This window comes from Pholcus phalangioides, unplaced genomic scaffold, assembly GCF_987345545.1.
Source record: "Pholcus phalangioides strain wild (caught in Gottingen) unplaced genomic scaffold, Ppha-v1.0 ptg000004l_1, whole genome shotgun sequence".
NCBI lineage: Eukaryota > Metazoa > Arthropoda > Arachnida > Araneae > Pholcidae > Pholcus > Pholcus phalangioides.
The window spans coordinates 40019872-40039353 of NW_028301597.1; the positions used below are offsets into that span (position 1 = coordinate 40019872).

At 32.0% G+C, this 19482-nt stretch overlaps 1 protein-coding gene across 13 annotated transcripts in view; it reads right to left on the bottom strand.

Moving 5' to 3' along the window:
- Ank2 (Ankyrin 2) overlaps window positions 1-19482 on the bottom strand; it is a 162650-nt gene that overhangs the window by 67606 nt on the left and 75562 nt on the right. For 9 of the 13 annotated variants that reach the window (XM_089231488.1, XM_089231494.1, XM_089231484.1 and 6 more), the window contains 6 exons: window positions 17178-17195; window positions 15576-15800; window positions 14796-14956; window positions 12966-13177; window positions 5009-5228; window positions 727-823 (listed from right to left, as the gene is read on the bottom strand). In XM_089231488.1, the coding sequence (XP_089087614.1) occupies window positions 727-823; window positions 5009-5228; window positions 12966-13177; window positions 14796-14956; window positions 15576-15800; window positions 17178-17195 (933 nt within the window). The remainder of the gene's footprint in view (window positions 1-726; window positions 824-5008; window positions 5229-12965; window positions 13178-14795; window positions 14957-15575; window positions 15801-17177; window positions 17196-19482) is intronic. The other 4 variants (XM_089231495.1, XM_089231486.1, XM_089231489.1 and 1 more) reach the window with 3 other exon arrangements.

Genomic DNA, 19482 nt, shown 5'->3' on the forward strand with positions numbered 1-19482 from the left:
GAAAAACTGACACATTTAACAGGTTTTTTTTTCCCCCAAATTTTCCAAATTATATATATATAAATGTATATGAGAGGTTCACAACTGTACTAGACCAAGTCCATTTATCTTTATTATAGGTAATAACACCTTAAAATCTTTGATAGACAAGTAGTTCAGTTCAAGTGATGTAAAAGAATTAAATATTCCAAACTTCATTTAAAATTAATTTTTTTAGCTCCCTGTTTTTACAAAATTTGTACAAGCAGAATTTTTACAAGAACTTTAAGGTGTCATTATCCCATATGATAAAGACGAATGGACTTGGTCTACTATAGTTGTGAACCCCCTCATATGTAACTGAAAAAGCCTGAAATTTGCCAGTTCATGAACTAGCTGGTTCAGTTGACCTGGCCAATATATAAATTTTGGGTTTTTGGCCCCTACGTATAGATATATATCCCATATATTTTATTCTTACATATCAATCCCCTAGATATTGATATTCTTATTCTTTATTCATTAGGTTTGCATTGGGTAAAAAAATTAGAAATGGCAGTAATTATCACAAAACAATTATGCCAACATGGATATGACCCTGCATCACAGGGAACATTATAGGGGCCCGGCAAAAGCCATAAATTCTGACACTGGCCAGGCAAATTCCAATGTTGGCAGTAGCATATGTATATATTGGGGGAAAACAAAATAAAACTTGCATATAGCATTTCTGATCAAGGTTTTTACCTGGCAGAGACTGTAGTTGTGAAAGATACACAGTCATTGACCAAAGTGAGAGGCGTTGAGCCAGTCACATCCTCCCATTGTGCTTTTGTAGTTCCACCTTAAAAAAAAATTATGAAAAATGTTTCATGGAAATATGACATCTGCACAATGCACAGACCGAATCAATAAAGTAAGAAAATAAAATGGTACAGGATGTATCAGTTCAAAAAGACTTTCCTCATGATGCCACGCTTTTCTGAAATAATTTGTTGAACAGTTGTGAAGTGATTGTGCACATACATATATATACAAGTATAAAAATATGTATCTTGATTTTTTTCTGTAAAATTCTAAACACACTGCACCAAGCTTTTGTGCATACAGAAGCTCAAACATAGCTGAGCAAAAACTGCAACAAAGTAAACAAAGCAAATAAAAACAACACTGATGGCCTGAATTCAAATGCCAGTAATAAGCCTAACAGAAAAATATTACAGCACTTCAGAAGTGTCTTTTTTTAATGCTGCAAAAAGCGCCGATTACACATATCAAAAAAAAAACCACTGCTGTAACATGCATATTTTAAGGTGTTACATCAGTTTAAAAAAAACCTCAATCTATAATTTAATTGTATATCTCTGACTGCATTACATTAAAGCATTGCCTTGATTGGAAATAAAAAATATGTAATTCAACAAATATTTTTTCAATAAAATAATTCAAAATAAACAACCACTCCCAAAGATTTGTTTTCAAGATTCCTCCAAAAACATTTTTCAATGATAATGGAAAATCAGCTCTCTTAAAGTCGGGCAGAAATAAGACAGTCAAACCAAACCGCCTAATATGATATTTGAATGGACTTCCAATTCAACAAAATACAATGATCAGCATTGGCATATGCAAAGGGGGTTTTGGGGTGCTAATCCCCCCCACCCTCCAAGCCGAGATTATAGTGTTTATTTTGCAGGAAAAAAACTTACCACCCCCCCCCCCCCCCCAAACTGAGAAGAAAAAATTGAAACCCCCAAAAAATTTTCTGCGTACAGTAAGTACTTTTTTCTTTTAAACCATGCACAACTCAAGTTATCACCATATATGGGTGATTTACTACCAAGCAGTTTGTGCAGGAAGTGTAAATGTATGTGTACCTAAGTCTGAGTGCATATGTATTGCTGTGTTTTATTTTTCAGTGCTGCCATCTATATTTCAAAAGTGAAGTGATGTGTTATGATTGACTTCGACCAGTAAGTACTGACACTTGTCCTGATCACCCTCATGAATTCACATGAGATGTCCCTCAATATTCCTCCTGACACTACAGCCGAGACAAGAAAGCCTATATTTTTTCCTCTGGCATTAATAAACCCTCAACACGAACTGGTTTTTATCAGTTCTTGTCTAACTTAAAACAAAGAAAGAACAAAGTGGTACTTTGTTCTTTCTTAAAGTACCACTTGTTTTATACTATCTATGATGCATACTAACTATTGCATGACTATCATGCTAGCATCATTATTTTTTCCATGTTCTTTTCTGGGCTTTGAGCCATGAATATCTGCTTTTATCAGAATCAGATAAAGTGAGTAAGTGAGTGAGAATAATACTATATGTGATGGGAACCTGTGTTGAACAGAATCAAACAGTCTGTTCGATGATTAGTGCTTTGATGCGATCCTGATAAAACGAAAATCCATGAAACATTATTTGTCTCCTGACATTCCATTTCATATGTATATTTTTCACTGTATCTTCTCATCTGAGCATTAACTAAGGTTTTGTATTTGCCTTCGTTACAATTACCTCCACCAGATGTGTTTGCTACAGAAAGCATGTATTTCCCGTACTGCACAGGTTTTAATGTTTTGGCTTGACCCTATATACAGTGAACACATGCGGACAAAAACTAAAACGTCAAAAGTAAGGAATGTTCCAGTATTTATATGTATTCAAAAAAATTATTTATAATCAATAAAAGTCAGTCTTAATGATCTGAACTCCAGATTATCAGTGTCTATGTGCAATAAACAATGTAGATAGCACAAAAACAGTCAAGCTTTCTGCATTTAAATTAAAGGTCTATAATACTCTATTAAAAATCAAGATGTTTTTCCGTCATAAAAAAATCAATATAACTTCCCATGGAAGAAAAAAAATAGTTTTTTTATTAAATCTGCTACAATATTTTCCAGCGTATAACTCATGAATTACAGGATGAAAACGTGAATTTCTCAGTGTGGATGATATGTTGCTACATATCACGGGCAGTTTTTTTTTTTTTTTTCACAGGTTGGAATTTTTTTTTAAATTAATTTGTAAATACAAAGAAACCTCTGAGAGGGCCACTGCGTGAGACAAACCTGTCTTGAACGAAACAGAAAAATAGTCTAGTGGATAACTAATGCTTTTTCAATTATAGGGAGACCTCTTTAAGACAAACTGTAATGCAGAAAAAGAAGGCATATTGAGTCAATTTTTATATTTAAAAAAACCTGCAGAAACTGAATTTTTGGCCAAGTTCAAGTTTTTATCTTTGGAATGGGAGAAAGTAAAGTCATACTGATTCCCCTTTTCTCTTATGAAACTCTTCTTGAAAACCCAATGAATTCTTATTATCCATCTGCGAACTATTCAAAATTTAGTAAAAGCCCATTTAGCATTTTATCTTTGATTGAAATTGTGGCTTTTGTTAGAAAGCACTCGTTTTTTGGTAAAATCTTAATTTCTATTTAAACTAGTTTGGGTGACTATTATTGCTCACAATTTAACAATAATGTTTCTTAGTACATGTAGTTCATTCAGTGCAGAGATGACGACCAGCTGCAGAAAAGCATGTCATGGGTTTGAACACAAAAATGGAGGTCATAGGGGCAAGAGAAAAGCAAAATGTAAGTGTTAGAGACATATAATCTTGCTTTAAAAAAGTTATTGGTTGCTTATCTTATTGTCATTATTTTTGAAAAAGCTGCAGTTTCTCAAATTTTACTTTAAATATTCAAAAACTTTCATTTTTGGCAAAAGTGTTCATTCTATTGCTTGCTATTCAGGAGAACGTTTTATATTGAAGTTTATCTAGTACTGCATTAACTATGAAATTTCAAATGTATCGCAATTTGAAAAAGCAAGCATGAAAAAATTCAATATGATATGCATGTCTGCTTGATACTTGTTGGTATATAGTGGTTTGGGAACCTTAAATTTTAAGAATATTGTTTAACAAAAATAAACCACTGCATATATTTTAGTATGCATTTTTATAAAACGGAAACCTGTCTGGAAGGGAAAATAATTTGTCTCTTGTCGTTCAGTTTATACAGGTTTCTCTAATAATTTTTTGAAAATCTGCCTAGACCACCTCTTTCTGTTGTCCTCCATTGGTATATTTAAGTGAATCGATCTTAGCTAACAATAAATTCATGTCAAAAAATTTATGAATTTGTAAAGTTAGGTAAGTGAGAAGAGAGTAGTCATATTATTCTACAATGACGTCGATCTTGAAATACCATGACAAATATACCAATAGAGCTCATAAGGAACAAGTATAAAATTGTATTTTTATATCATTCAATTTTCAGACGTGAAGTTTTTTTCTGAGACGAACTTTTTCCTTAATCTAAAATAGTTGAATTTTCCTGTTTTCAGTGTCCAATTCATGCGTTTTCATTTTTAGCCCATATGATTTAATCATGTATCTTGATCCTATACATATTAACATTGAATGATAAGCTTATATATTGTGTATTACATCCCCTTAAAATCTTGTACTTGATCTAATGAGTATCATCATAAACATTTATTCACTCTTTATATTTTGTGAGATATGAAGCATTTAGAGTTCAAGTACGAGTCAGTATTCATGGATGAATGTTTTTTTAAGGAAGATCAACATACCTAATTCGTGTAAATGACTTGACGTTTTGGTACCACACTAGTTCTACTGCACCATATGAAAGTGGGCTAGTTGGGTGCATTTACACCCTCATTTTATTAACTACACTCTGTTGATGTTGGAAGTGAGAGATAGTAGCAATAATGTGAGCCAACCTTGTATAATAAATATTGTAGTACAAAGAAAATTAGATATTAAGCAGAAGAGCAAAGAAAGAGTGGCCCATTCCATAAAGTGATAGGGAAAATGGCCAGTTCCATGAAGAACTTTCAACAGCGTTAGTAAAAGCTGGCAGAAAGCTGACTCTACGTTTAACGAATACACACACACTGCGAAGCAATCAAGTAAAAAATAGAAAGAAAGGAGAAAAAAAGAAAGGAAGAAAAGCGATAGCAGACAGAAAGGGAGACAAACCTGTCTTAGTACTACCTGTTATGCTGCACAGCAACCTTAATGTGGATGCATCACTAGTGTACTGATTTATCATGCCTTTCATGGCAGCTTGAGGTACTGGTATGGTTAAAGTTATTGGCTTGTGGAACTTGCGCCTTCTCGGTTCTACTGTAACGATTGGACTTACTGCGACCCTGTTGCCTAACAGCTTTGCAACAAGCTCTGGAGGTATTGGTTGAGCCTGTTGGATTCCAAAACAGAAGAGTTCACATAAAGATCACAGTCAAGACACACCCTGACAAATCATATAGTCACAGTATTATTAAAATTTCAATTTTTTTCTAACTAATATACATTCAACAATATGTATAAACACAATAAACAAAAAACCTTGAAATTATAATGTGGGAATTTAATTAACTGTTGAAACTAGACTGCTATAAAAGCAATTCTCCAACTTCAGTTATTCAAATATCTTCCAGACATCTCGCAGCAAGCAAGTTCCTCAAAGTTATATGTGAATTGGTAAACTATTTTAACCTCAAGCATGCATTAATAAAATTTCATGCAAGAGAAATAAAACAAAATATAAAACTCACCAATTTTTCTGCACTTACAACAGTTTCAATTAATGCACAAAGCAATTGATAGTATGACAAACAAATATGCAAAAAACTTTGTTTTTAACCCTTTAAGCGGCACAGCAGAAACCACTAACCCCTTTTCAAACGCGATATCTTTGTTAACCCTAGAATGCTAACTCTACGCCCTCAGAAACATAGATGAATAGGTGATTAATATGCAGTTTTTATTTTAGTTAGTATTCTAGGGTTGATGAAGGCTTTCTTCAGACTTTCAGCAGGTGTAAATTAAGGGTGTAAGGGAAGAGCATTCCACTGAAAAATCATCTTGAAGTATCTGAGCTTATCAATACTGAAATTAGAGGCTTTTAAAGGAGCCACGATATCTCTTCAATACCGCTTAAATGGTTTAAGAAAAACCATCAACAATGTTCAGCAAGTTGAATAAAATTGAAAAGGATGCAATCACTTTATCAGTATTTTCAACTCATTCAAAATACTCAAATGTCATCTTCAATCGATCTCATTTGAAATTATTGCCAAGAACAAAAGAAAATGTGACAGGTGGAATATTTAAAGTTTTTTGCATACATTCAATTGAAAAAATAATTTAAATTATTTCATAGGAAAAAGAGACAATTTGTAATTTTAATTTTTTTTTAAATATGCCTTTTAATATATTTAGGCAGCTGTCACATTGAAGTACAGTCAAACCTCATTAGTGCGTCACCCGGTTAACACGTCACTCCGCTTAACGGAGCATTTTTTTGGGAGTCCCAATTGTCCTCAAGCAGGAGTTGGCAAGCTATGGCTTACTCCGTTTAACGAGTCACTCCGCTTACTAAGTCATATTTTTGCTCTCCCAAGAGTGACTCATTAATGAGGTTTGACTGTATATGTATTTTTGCTCAAAGGAGAAAAATTCCTCTAGCTTCAAAAAAAAAAATGGGATACTATCTTAATATATTTAAATTTAAGAGAAAATAAAGCTACAAAAAATATTAATAATCTGTCATTCAAGCTTTTAAACTTTTTCTATTTTAAAATGTGCACCAATTTAATTCACCAATAGTCTGGATAGATGCATTTTCAAACCATTAAGACAAAAATTTTTAATGATTTTAAAAAAAATCTTGCATTTGATATTTTTTTTAACTACCCATTTTGTTCAAGATGTGACAACAATATGCAGTGAAATCCATTGACCCACTACTACACATGTTGAAAACAAACTTGAATGTCTTGGGGATTAACAGACATAAATTTTTAATATTTTTTATGCTATAAAAAATTTCCATACTTAGAATTTTTATAGAAACATTCATTTTTTATATATATTTCAAGCTTTGAACATTTCATATCTCAAAAATTATGTTGCATGGGTTATATATATATATCTATCATGTAAAAAGAAAATTCCTTCCCAATAAAAGTCTCAGATGCAATTAATTTTTTTTTCCTGAATCAACTTTTTAAATAAAACCATTCATGGTAAAAATTGTTTACATCAGTTCCATATATGTATAAAATACAAGCATTTATAAGTACCATTATCTGTAAATACGTGTTCTTTAAACTTTTATTTGATTGCAAGGACTTCTTTACGCTGAAAAACGTTTTAGATGCAACACATTTTTCATCTCTAACACTGTTTTAAAAAACATTATGGCTGCAAGTGTGAGCAAGAGATGATGAATCAGTGTGAATTAAAAATCATCATAGATTTAGTGCAGGAAAGAAAGTTTTTTTAAACTGAGGCAATCAAAAAGATAATTTCCAGATAATACTTTCGAGACCAATTAATCTAGCAGTGATAAGAATACAAGAAAATAAACATTTCATGCAAAATTTTCTACAGAATACAAGTAGAATGAATATAATGTTACAATGAGAAGATAGAATACAGTTACAAACGCACGACATGCATACATTTCTCTTTTCAAAATTTCATGTTGATACAAGAAAATTACAATATCACAAAAAATATTTCAGATAGGAAAATAATACAATAGAATAGATCACATTAGATTCACGTTAGACAGGAAAAAAATAAAACATTTTCATGCGTCCTCTACATTAAGATACAGTACATATATATGTAGTAAATAATAAGTTAGGTAGAGATAAGAAAATTCAAAAATTCACAAAAGAATGTGCAAATTCTTTTTTTTACTCATACTATGGCAGACAAGTGCTGATTTTTAAGCTTCATAAAATTTGATCATGTGACAAATCTCATTGTGCACAGCAAACTAGCACAGTGTTATTTTAGGTGAAGAAGCTTTGATTCAAAGCACTGCATGGAAATCTTATCACAACCACAAAATTCCCAGAGAAGAAAAAGTATCACCTCCCCATATAGTTAATGCTTATCATGCCAGTCAGAATGTGTTTGGTAAAAGCATTTTCTTGTGTTAATATAAGCGAAAGGTGAATAAGATGGAGAAGGAAAGACAACTAGATTATTCAAGAGCTAAGCTTCTTTATTGAAAAAATACATTTACATCAAAAGCAGAGAGACAATTCCACAGACAAAGGCTTCAGCTCATGCGAATAACATTTATTCAGATGTGTTAAACATAGCTGTTAATATTTTGAGTTAACAGATTTGCAAACAGATAAAAAGAATATTAGGGAGTCAAAAAAATCCAGTTAGAGAAATTAAAGATTACTCATCACCATTAGTGATCTCTGAAAGCAAAAGGCATGCAAAAATACAAGTGTGGAATGATAATCACACAAATGATGTCGTTGAATAACAAAAATCATCCTACTGTAAAAATAAAAAATTTTTCAGGTTAAACATTTTGCACATATTTATAGATTTCATACAATTTTGAAATAAAGTTTAAATAATTTAAGAATCTTTCTTTCTCAATCAGTTCAAACATACCACTTTAAATTGATCAACACACACATTTTTATCACACAAGCTCTGCAAGCAATAACACCTGCTATCATGAGAGTTCCAAACTTCCAGCCAAATCCAATTTTAAAAGTCAATACTATACACGATACACAAAAATATCAGTTCACATGAATTATCTTCACAATCTCTTCATTCATCTGCATTCGTGGATTTGTACTTGTAAACTTAATGCAAACTCATGCCAAAGTAGCAAGGATGTTTCATTGAAAAATTGAAGACAAAATATAAAAGGGAAAAAACAAAAAGAATTGCTGAGCATTCTTATTTAAGTCAGAAAATAAATAGCTAAAATTTTAAAAACCTAACAATTAATCTCAAACACTTTTGATTGCATAAAAAATTTCCCGAGAGGCATCTGCATATTTGGAATATTCTTTACCAAAGACTATCTAAGCATAATGCCTATAATTTAAATTTTATTTCCCAAAACAAATTTTCATCTCTTTCCCACTTTGAAAAGTTATACAGCACTGCTTCTTCCAACATTACTTTCAATTTTCTATTACTAGCAGTTTAAGCCTAGGGAACCTAATTATAAATAGCATGAATTATACAAATATTTTCTTATCAAGTGCCAGTTAATTCGAATAACTGATAAAATAATTTATTATAATGCCTCAAATTTTATACATGCACATGCTATCCCTATGCACACAACAATCTCTGCATATTAACTAATGAACCAATGTCAGTAAATGTGGTATTGATTGCAAAATAAAAAATTAAAACTATTTAAAAACTTTAAAAAATATGGCAGCCATCAACAAATTGCAATATAAACTCAAGTGAATATTGAGACACATTTCACCCAAAATCACAAAATCAAAAAGGGCAAAAACATGGGTAAAAAAATAACAGTGCCAATAGATTGTACTGTTATATCATAACTGTCTGTGCTAAGACTAAGATCACAAATTATAACTTTACAGAAGTCAGAAAAGCTTTGATTAAAATTGGTTTCAAAAATTTTAAGAAATAAATGACATAAAAATCCTTTCTGTATGTCTCTTTCTAGCTTTATATGCTGTACCAGAATTTAAAGTTTCTGAAAGCACACACAGCTATCGATCATCACAGCATTTTATCATCAGTAATGTACTAAATTTCTTTTTATACACGTTGGATGGATCGTATGATATGAATTATAATTTAATGAATTTTCTTTGCCTCAATTGCAAAAGTTAATTGAAAGAAGTCATAATTCTACACTATCATTTTTCCCCGTCCCTCATATTTGAAGGTGATTTAAAATAAAAAATTACTACTGAATTTGACATTTTAGTATGTCATATTTACATTGGCTTTTTTATATTAAATGTAAAAAGTTGACTTCAATATTGAATGATGTTACACATGACAATCAGACAATTCAATGTCTAAATTTGATTAAAGCTTAAGAAGCTGAAACCTGAATCAATAAATAACAAATTGATTGTCAATTAGTATATATATTATTTATTTCAAGAGAATCACAATTAAAGGGCTGCCTCACAGATAACACTATCTTACAATTTTGCTGTTATTCATCTTAGAGGTAAAATTTATTCTGATAACAAAAGAGAACTCTGCGAATTTTACTCATCTTGAATGATTCCCCTCTCATACACACGTGTTATATGTTTATGATTCAAATATAGCATTAGTAAATAGTATATATAGGTAGGAATGCATATTTGTTTTATTTTTTTCACCAGTATATATGTCTGAATACACCTAATTTGAAAATAATTCTAAGATGTACTTTTTACAATATAATACAAGAATGTATATCACACCACACGTCTCTGTAACAGACCTTTACACTGAAAGGTAAGGTGTGTTACTTTGTACTATCTTTACTCATGTTTCATCATAATTCGAATGAAGTCTGTATTTATTTTGACATTTGATTCTTGACACAAAAACAAATTAATAATATAATCACAATCAACCCTACAATGTATTTGAAACTGAAAAATACAAAATTCAATAAAGTTCTAATTTATTTGTTTATATATTTTCTAATTGCAATGAAAATAAAAGTAAACAACATAACAAAAGTAAAAATGTTACGACTTTCAGTAACAAAAACTTAATCATATGGGAAAAACTAAAAATGACATTAAAAAATATGACACGAATAAATTCAAGTTGAAATCTCAACTTGCAGCAGTATTCACATATAGACACACTTAAATTCAAATTATGATGGGAGGAGCGGGAATAAATTTGTTTAAGAATACAAAAGTGATTTGAACATTTATTCATTCAACTAATTTCAGTGAAACCTCTCTTTGGTGGGAACTTAGTCAAAAATGTGATGCACACTATTTCATTTTTTGCAATTTATCCCAAATTCCGCAGTTACAAATTTAAGAGGCAATAAGTTTTTATTTTATGAAAATAAGAACTTTTAGTTGCCTCATTCTATTTCAAATTTTCCTTAACAATTTTTTGCTCACCTCAAATTTCGTACAATTGAAAAGAAGCAATGAATCTCAAGTTGGTTCTCATGTGGCCATCAACAAAATCAGTGACAATGATTTGAATCATTCAGCCATTCTTGTTCAACCACATCCTTCTGGACATCCTAACTGAATGGCAACCCAGTCCAAAACGTGATGCCAACAGCACACGATGTTCCCAGGTGGTAACCTTACCAAGTACTAACTGCACCCTTCCTGACATGTACAAGAAACTCATGAGATATCATTTAAAATTTGCAATGACCAGTCAGCACGAAGCAAAGCCTGACAGGCTAAAAAGATATGAGTACATGCTGCGTTTATTGGTCTGTCAGCAGGTGAAGAACATTGAAATCCAGCCAAAAACACATTTAATTCAGTAACCATCACCAGATGCCTCCAGATGGTCCTTTGCTCTAAAAAAATCTCTTCCAATTTTATTCCCCTATTAGCTATAATATCCAGCACAGCCTGGAATTTCTCAATGTAGACAGCATGGAAGAACTGACAAATCATGTTGAAGGAAAGTAAAATTCATAGTTTCCAGGTTTTTTGTCCAACATAACAAAGTTTTATCTTTCAACATTTTGTTTGCATGGGTGGCAAACATTTTCAAGAAATCTTATTACAATTATATTTGTTTCATTGTAAAGGAGTAAATATGTCTCAGACACATTGTCAGAGAATCACAGTAACTAAAGTAAACATTCCAAAAGTGATTGTTGAGGGACAAAATCCATTGTTGCGCGAAGGTTTTTCACCCATTTTGGACATTTGCCCTGCTCTGATGAACTAACTCGTTCAATCTGGGTCCTGTTTCATATATAGGAAACAATCAGTCTAAAATTGTATATTTGTAGAGAGAACATATACACACACAGACAGAGAAAATTAATATTATATGTAGATAAGATTTTTAAGCTGAGCTTTCTCATGAGCAGAGATGGAATGAGTCATAGGAGAGCAATACTGCTGCTAGCCACTTCCCAGCATCAGTATTGGGCCAACCGATCTTATATACAAGCACTTCAAATCTTTCTACTTGAGCTTTCCCAACATACTATATTGGAAGAAGAAACAAGACCCTTGACCAAGTGATGACTTAACAGGATGTCTACTATTTTATGAAACTATCTTAGATTTCTCATTTTCATCTGTGTTTAAACTGGTTGTTTCTTCAGCTATCTGACCAGCAGCAGAAGCTGAGGATCATTCTAAGATGGGGGAAAAAACGGGATAACAGAAATCTAAAACAAGCAGAAGCTTTTCATATCTTATTGATTAAAAATATAACAGCAGAATAGGGTTGATTTTTGTAATGATACTATCGTTCGTTTAAAGAAAAACTAGCCAGGAAAAGAGTTTGGACATCAAAAAAAGGCTTCACTGTATATACACACATACTGAAAATGTTCAAAGTTCAATCTAGTTATTCAAGTGATACCACAGCACGATTTCTTTTACTCACTTCTATCTTGATTATAAAAGATGTGAAATGTTCTATAGATTTGTATAGCTCAAAATACTTCTATTTGGAATAATTTTCAAATTTAATCTGAAAATTTAGGGAAATCTCTAGCATAAGCCATTCCTTTTACATTTTGCAAAAAGTGCCACAGACTTTCCTGCGCTATTCCATAAATCACCTCTTTCAACAAGGAGAAAATATAACTCATTAGTTTAATTTATGAAAATAATCCTACTGATTTTAAAAAGAACAGGAAAATGAAAAATCTGCTGCAAGACGATGTAAAAATGCAAATAATTGCACATATCATTGAAAATATTTCCAAAAAATGACTAGTAAATTAAAGGAAACTAAAAAATTATCACATAAAAGAGAAGAGCTCTAATTTTGGCCAAGTTCGTTGAACTAACTCGGCAAAAAAACCAGCCCTCTTCTTCTGGGGCTTACGGGCGAATCTTTTTTTCTGCACAGGAGGTGTTTCCCGTGGCTCAAACACATTATTCAGGTTATGGGAAGTAATGCTTTCATTGGCATCTGCAGAATGTGCATTGTTTACCTGAAGGCCTACTTTGATCTTCTTAGTCAGTGCCCCTTCAGAAAATATGGCTTGGACTTGCGGCACCACAGTGGAGCTCACCATGCCACCTTCTGAGCCAATGGCATGTACCTCTTGCCTTATACGGGTGACAATAGCAAAGTATTGTGGGAAGTCTGTTGTGAGAATCCGAGTGATTCGATTGGTGTTCAAATCATCCAGAGCATTTAGTTCTAAAGAATAAAAATTAAATTAATTACTGCTCATTATGACATATCTACAAGTATACATGTTAAAAAAAAAAAATCACTATAATTAGTAACTTTTAATTTTTGTCAATAAATAACTGAATAAGTTTAAATGTAAGCAAAAAACCTGTATTGTAAACAATTTAATTTTAAACAATGTAAATATATCTTGAAAAGAGTTAATTTTTCTAATACATTGCTCTAATCTGATATTGAGCAGCAAACATTTGGCTTGTGCACAAACTCACTGGATAAATTTGATAATATACCATGTGAAATAATAGTTGATGAATGATTTCAACTGAATTGATTTCAAGGAACCAACCAACCAGATACTTTATGTGTGTCTTTATAGACAACAAATGAACTTGAAATCCATTCAAGCTGCAAGTTTTTCAAATGCAAAATCTATCAAGGGGTGATCTAAGCATTGCTTAGAAGTCATTGTAGTTTACATCATCAGAAACATTCCGCACACATTTTGAACATCAATCACACAATCTTTATTTGATGTAATTTTTTAATATCTAATACACGAGGCTTGTTCAAAAAGTATTCAACCACAATTCTTATGCCAATGAAGCTGGGGAGGCATGGTTTCATGCATATATGTTCTATTGTGTAGGCTTGAATTTTTTTCCTGCCTGCAGAAGCTGCCAGTCATTAGCAGACTACCGATGAATGAAATGTGAGCGCAGTTGCATTTTTGTTTTTGACAACATGGCAGGAAAAACTTGAACAATGTTACTACATTAATTGCGATGGAGCTGCCAGTGAAGATGCAGAACGTCTTGGTAGGATTCTTAAGTGATAATTGTGGCATGCATACTCTTTATGAACAACGTCACTGAAGATGTAGTCACTTAAAGACGATGGTCAAAATGAGAGGCATCACATCTCCTGAAGACCAAATCAGTCGAAATGGAATGAATGGATCCGATGATAACACTCCCCATCACCTGCAAGTTCTTTGATTGTGATTCAATTATCCTCATCACCAGAGTACTTACTTGAGCAATAACAATCTAATTTCTGGATGTTGGGTGGCCTAAACAGAACGTGCTTCCCTTCATTGATGTGCGACCATCTTTGAAGCAGTTGTACCACTACTTTATTCTCTGTGGTGCCCATTTCTTCATCCCTGAAGGTCTGTTGAATCTTGCGAATTGTTTTCACTGAGAAATTGTCAGGCTTCAAACAAAATTTAATGCAGTAGTATTGTTCAAATTTATACTGCAATTTTGTCAAAAATGGAAATGTGACAGCACTCACTCTTCCTCATTCATTGATGGTCTACCAATGACTGGCAACTTCTGCAAGCAGGTAAAAATTCAAGCATGTGCACTAGGATTGCCTACATACCTGTATCAAACCATGCCTCAATAGCTTCATTGGTGTACAAATGAAAAATTATGGTAGGATACTTTTGAACAAACCTTATACATATCGCCTTACATAACTTAGCTAATATATGTGGTTAGAAGATTGTAAAATAAAAAATAAATTTGAACTATTAGAAAAGAAATCTCACATTTAGTCTAAATCTAGAATACCTAATTTTAAACAAGCAATTAATTTACAAAAGACATTGCCCAAATATTACCCTCTCCTTCAAAACTCTCATTGAATACATCGTGAACTGCATCATCAGATGCTTCCAGGGTGTGTTCCCTCCAAGTTTCACCATTGTCACTGCGAAGTATCATTATTTCTCGCTCACGACCTCGAAGTGAAGCAAAATGTGGAACTTCAATTATGACAGGTCTGAAAATAATACAATCATAAGCATACATAGCAAACAAAAACATCTGTAAGAGATCAACTTTGAAATTTTATGCATATAAATAAAAAAAAATGTATTCCCTCTGTAGTTTTTTAATCAGTCAACTGGCTACAATGGCATATGCCATCATGGCAATTTTCAATTATTTCAATTTTTATTAACTAATCAATAATTATTTCAATTATAAATTTCTTTTATTGATGATTTAAAAGCACAGTTAAGCACGCCTGTGTGCGTGAAGTCAGTTTCGATGTATTCATAAAAAATTATAATCAGGAAAATAAATTTATTAGCTTCAAAATTTTAAGAGAAAAAACCAAATGACTGATTAATATTCATAGTTTTACTAAGAAATAGTTGCCAGTTGTTGGACACTTGGAACAGGACTGCAACTAAGGGGAGCAGGCAGGTCCAGGACCCTAGAGACTGAACCAGATGGAGAGCAAGTTTCACCTTCAAAACTCTTTCAACATTACAAGGGGGCACCAAAATGTGTGTTTGCCCCAGCTGATCAAGCATCTAGTTGCAGCCCTGACTTAGCATAGTCTTTATTTCCCCTTGCTCCTATGTTTAGTTTTCAATAAATAAAAACATACTTGCCCAAGAAATTTTGCACCAGCAGGACCAACTTCAAGAATACGTGAAGCACAGGCCTCTCCTTCCATTAATGGAGGGGGGTATGCCAATTTCTCTTTCCTCAAATACCTACAAGTTATTCGCATAGGCATTGGAGCTTTCCTTGGAGGAATAATTACCCTAACTCCAGAATGACGACATCCTCGCATGGCACCACCTCTGGCATCTACCATAAAGCTTACAAGGAATCTATAAAACATTGAAAACAATTAGGAAAATGCCAACTTCAAGTCTTTTGTAATGTATAATCCCTTATACTTGGTCTTAAGAAACATTTAAGCTCTCACTGTTTGTCTCGTATGAAAACATGTTCCTAAGAGCATACTTTTTTTATAATGTGAAGAGTACTTGTATGTAAAGATTTCTAAATGATATAGAATTTGACTAGCATTAAAATACAATTTTTCCCAAATGTAAATATAAAAATGACTATGAGTACTTTTGCAATGCTTAAAGAACTCCTTAAATTTTGGGTTTAAGAATGAAATTTTTTTATGGCATGCTATCAAATGTCATGGATCATATTTCAAATGTTAATGAAGTTTATCTATATTAAACTAATCTACTCTAGTAAATTTTTTTGCTATTAATCTTAACCATAATTGCACAAACTCTGGCCTGCAAAGCAATTTAAAAAACATTTCCAAAATATATATATGACATGCAGTTAAAAAATATGTGCATCAATAGAGTTATATAATGCAGTAGTTCTCAGCTTTTAATGACTTACAGAACCCTGTAGGCCTCTTTTTTCTTAAATTTATCAAATTTACTCTGATGTGATATCTTATTTTTTCTTGAGTGGGCGGTCAAGAACCACCTGTTAAAATGGATTGCCACAGAGAGCAACAGGCCTACAACGATACAATTATTAAATCATTACACTCCACTCATTGTGTGAAAAATTTATGCCAGCACTATAACAAACATTACACAGAAATAAACTCCATGTTAGATTCACAACACAAACATACATTTTCCAGCATGGCCCAGGTCTTCTTCGACTACCTGCTTGTATCTCTTGACTAAGACAGAGTGGCGGGCCATGATCTGGTTAGGAGGAGGAAGTCAAGAACCACTGCTATAATGCATTATTGATTTTGGTGTGAATGATAACTATGCAGAAATGTACTGTATTTTAATATGTATAACGAGCCCTTTTTTGCCAAAAAATTTGGTCCTAAAAAGTAGGGGGTTCCTTTTGCACATTAAAATATGTACTTTTACCATGTTCAAATTTTATCAGTGTTTTTCTCTATATTTGACCTATGAAGACAATTTAGCTCTTAAATGGTAAATACCATGCAAAAGGTAAATACTATATAAAATATAGCTCATGAGCCAAAAAGTTTGTGCATTCATTGGTCTAAACAATAGAAAACTTGAAATTTGAATTTGTTATTGATTACAAAAACTGAAGAAATATATTTTGTTAGATTATCATTTTATAACACACACATAAGAATATACATGCAACACATTTAATATTTTAACTGTTACTTTTCTTCCTCAGATTTCCAAATCTAAAAGTTATTGCTATTGTAAAAAAAGTTACTGAAAACTTACGTCTTCCATTTCAGCTTGCTAAGGTTCCACAGGCAATGCAGTGAAAGGGAAAAGCAAAAGTTATTTAAGGACTGGCTGTAGTAATTGTGAAGAACACACCAAAACACACAAAAGCTCTGCTCATAAACACATGCATATTACTTTTATTTATAATATTGAACAGCAAAAATCAAACATTAAAAAATAAGACATAAGTGGAGCATGAAATAATAATGCATATGCAAGTTCTAGAGTATAAAAAAAAAGCAAGCACAGGTTAGCAAAAAATTACAATTAGAGAAATACATGTAATAAACTTGGAACTTTGTTAAACTGTTATTTAAGGAATTCATTTCATATCTTCATGCACAAGAATAAAATTGAAAACTGAATTTGACCTTGATTTTTAATTTGAGATAAATAACATTGACACATTAAAAAACTCTTTACAATCAGATATTAAAGCTTTCATCATGTAAAAATAGATTTGTTGTTATTTGCTCTATATCAGGGGTGGCCAACTTTGCCCTGTTCAAGAGCCAACATAATGGTCAGACGCAGTGTTGCAGGATGCACTGGAAAAAAAGCTCTGGCATATAAGCCGCACCCAGTATGATTGCTTGCTGTGGCATCGCAGGCCACAAATATTTTGACGGGATTTAATTCACTAAACTTCTCATTTAATTAAATAACATTCATGAATTAATCAATTATTGTCTTAAGAAAACTTCTTTCCCTTTAACAAATTATGAATGTTAATGTGCTCAAACCAGAGTGTAGAATGTTACTTCATAAAATTTTTAAAGTTTATCAAAGGAAAAAAAATTTGATATTTTGAATTTTTTTTTTTCTGGATTCCGTGCATTACTTTTCTAATTTGGTTTTTTCGTACTAAATAAATACTTGACTGAATATTTTTATCAATAGATAGCAGCACATTCGTTTTTAATTTTTATAGAAAAACTTTTTTCTTTAATGTTTTAGGGAAATTTTGCTCGCCCAGATTACCATCACTGACTTCCGATGATTGCACAAGAAAATCTACTACTACCATAACTCCCACAATAGGTTTTTGAAATCAATCATATGATCCGTGTATTTAAAGAGGTTTTGTGTGTTTGTGTGTAGAAAATGCAAATTGTTTTTGTTAAATTATAAGATTTTTTTTCTTTTACATTAATCCCAATTTCATCAATCAAAACTAACAAAAAAATGTTTTTCCCATTTTGTCGTGGGCCATATGCAGCCCACAGGCCAGCAGTTGGCCACCCCCTGCTCTACACCATCAGAAAGGATTTCGCATTGAGTTAACAACAGTAACTGCTAAATAGAAATGTGGTAGAATGTTTTATTTACATCAATTACACACCATGCAAGATGAATTTTTTAACCTAGCAAATTTAAATTTTAACTACGCCATTATAAAACTGATGATAGATTGAATTAGTTATGATAAAAGGACAATAAAATGTCAAACTGTAAATCAATGTTCTAGATAATTCATATTATTCAAATTTTATGTTCAGATACTACATATTATTCATTTGCACTTCGAGACTGAACTAGGAATAAGCACATTTTTGCTAAATGTTTGCCTGACTTACATATACATCCGCTGTGTATAGAAATATTAAGGCAGATTAAATGTGAACCTAAATACTCATAATGTGTAGAGTTGTATATTCAACCTTTTAACAGTTAATGTTTCTAATTGGGGAAACATCAGTTTTTATATAATTGCAAAAAAATATTTCCTTGTATGAAAGCATAAGGTTCATTTTTCCCCAAAGTGTCAGATTCCAAACTTAATTTACAAAATGAAAATTTCATTCATTTAAGCACTTGTGTTTATGAAAGATTAGTGTGCTTAAAACTAGATTAGATTTGAGTTGACAAATTTAAATTTTTCAAACCTATTTTCAAGGAAGAATAACATTTAATTACTTTTTTGTTCTTAATTTTAATGTTTCTAAGTTCATGGGTAGGTATTCAAGTCTGGAAAATAGACATGGGTAAGTATTCAAGTCCAGAAAAACTACAGGAAATTTTCACGAATTTTTTTGTTGATAGCTTTAAAATGAAGAACCAGGAGGAGAAATACAAGGGAAAAAATAAAGAAAATTCACATCTAAATGAGTAACTATCACTGAAACCAGATTCATTTCCCCCCCCAAAATCAATTTCCAGAAAAACACATCTCTGACAGATTTTGAGCCATTTCATACATGAAAGATGAATGATTAAACTAAAAGTTGATGCATTTAAAAAAGGGAGGGAAAGCCTTCGACTTGAATGGTTTCAGTGCAAATGGTAAGATTATATCAAA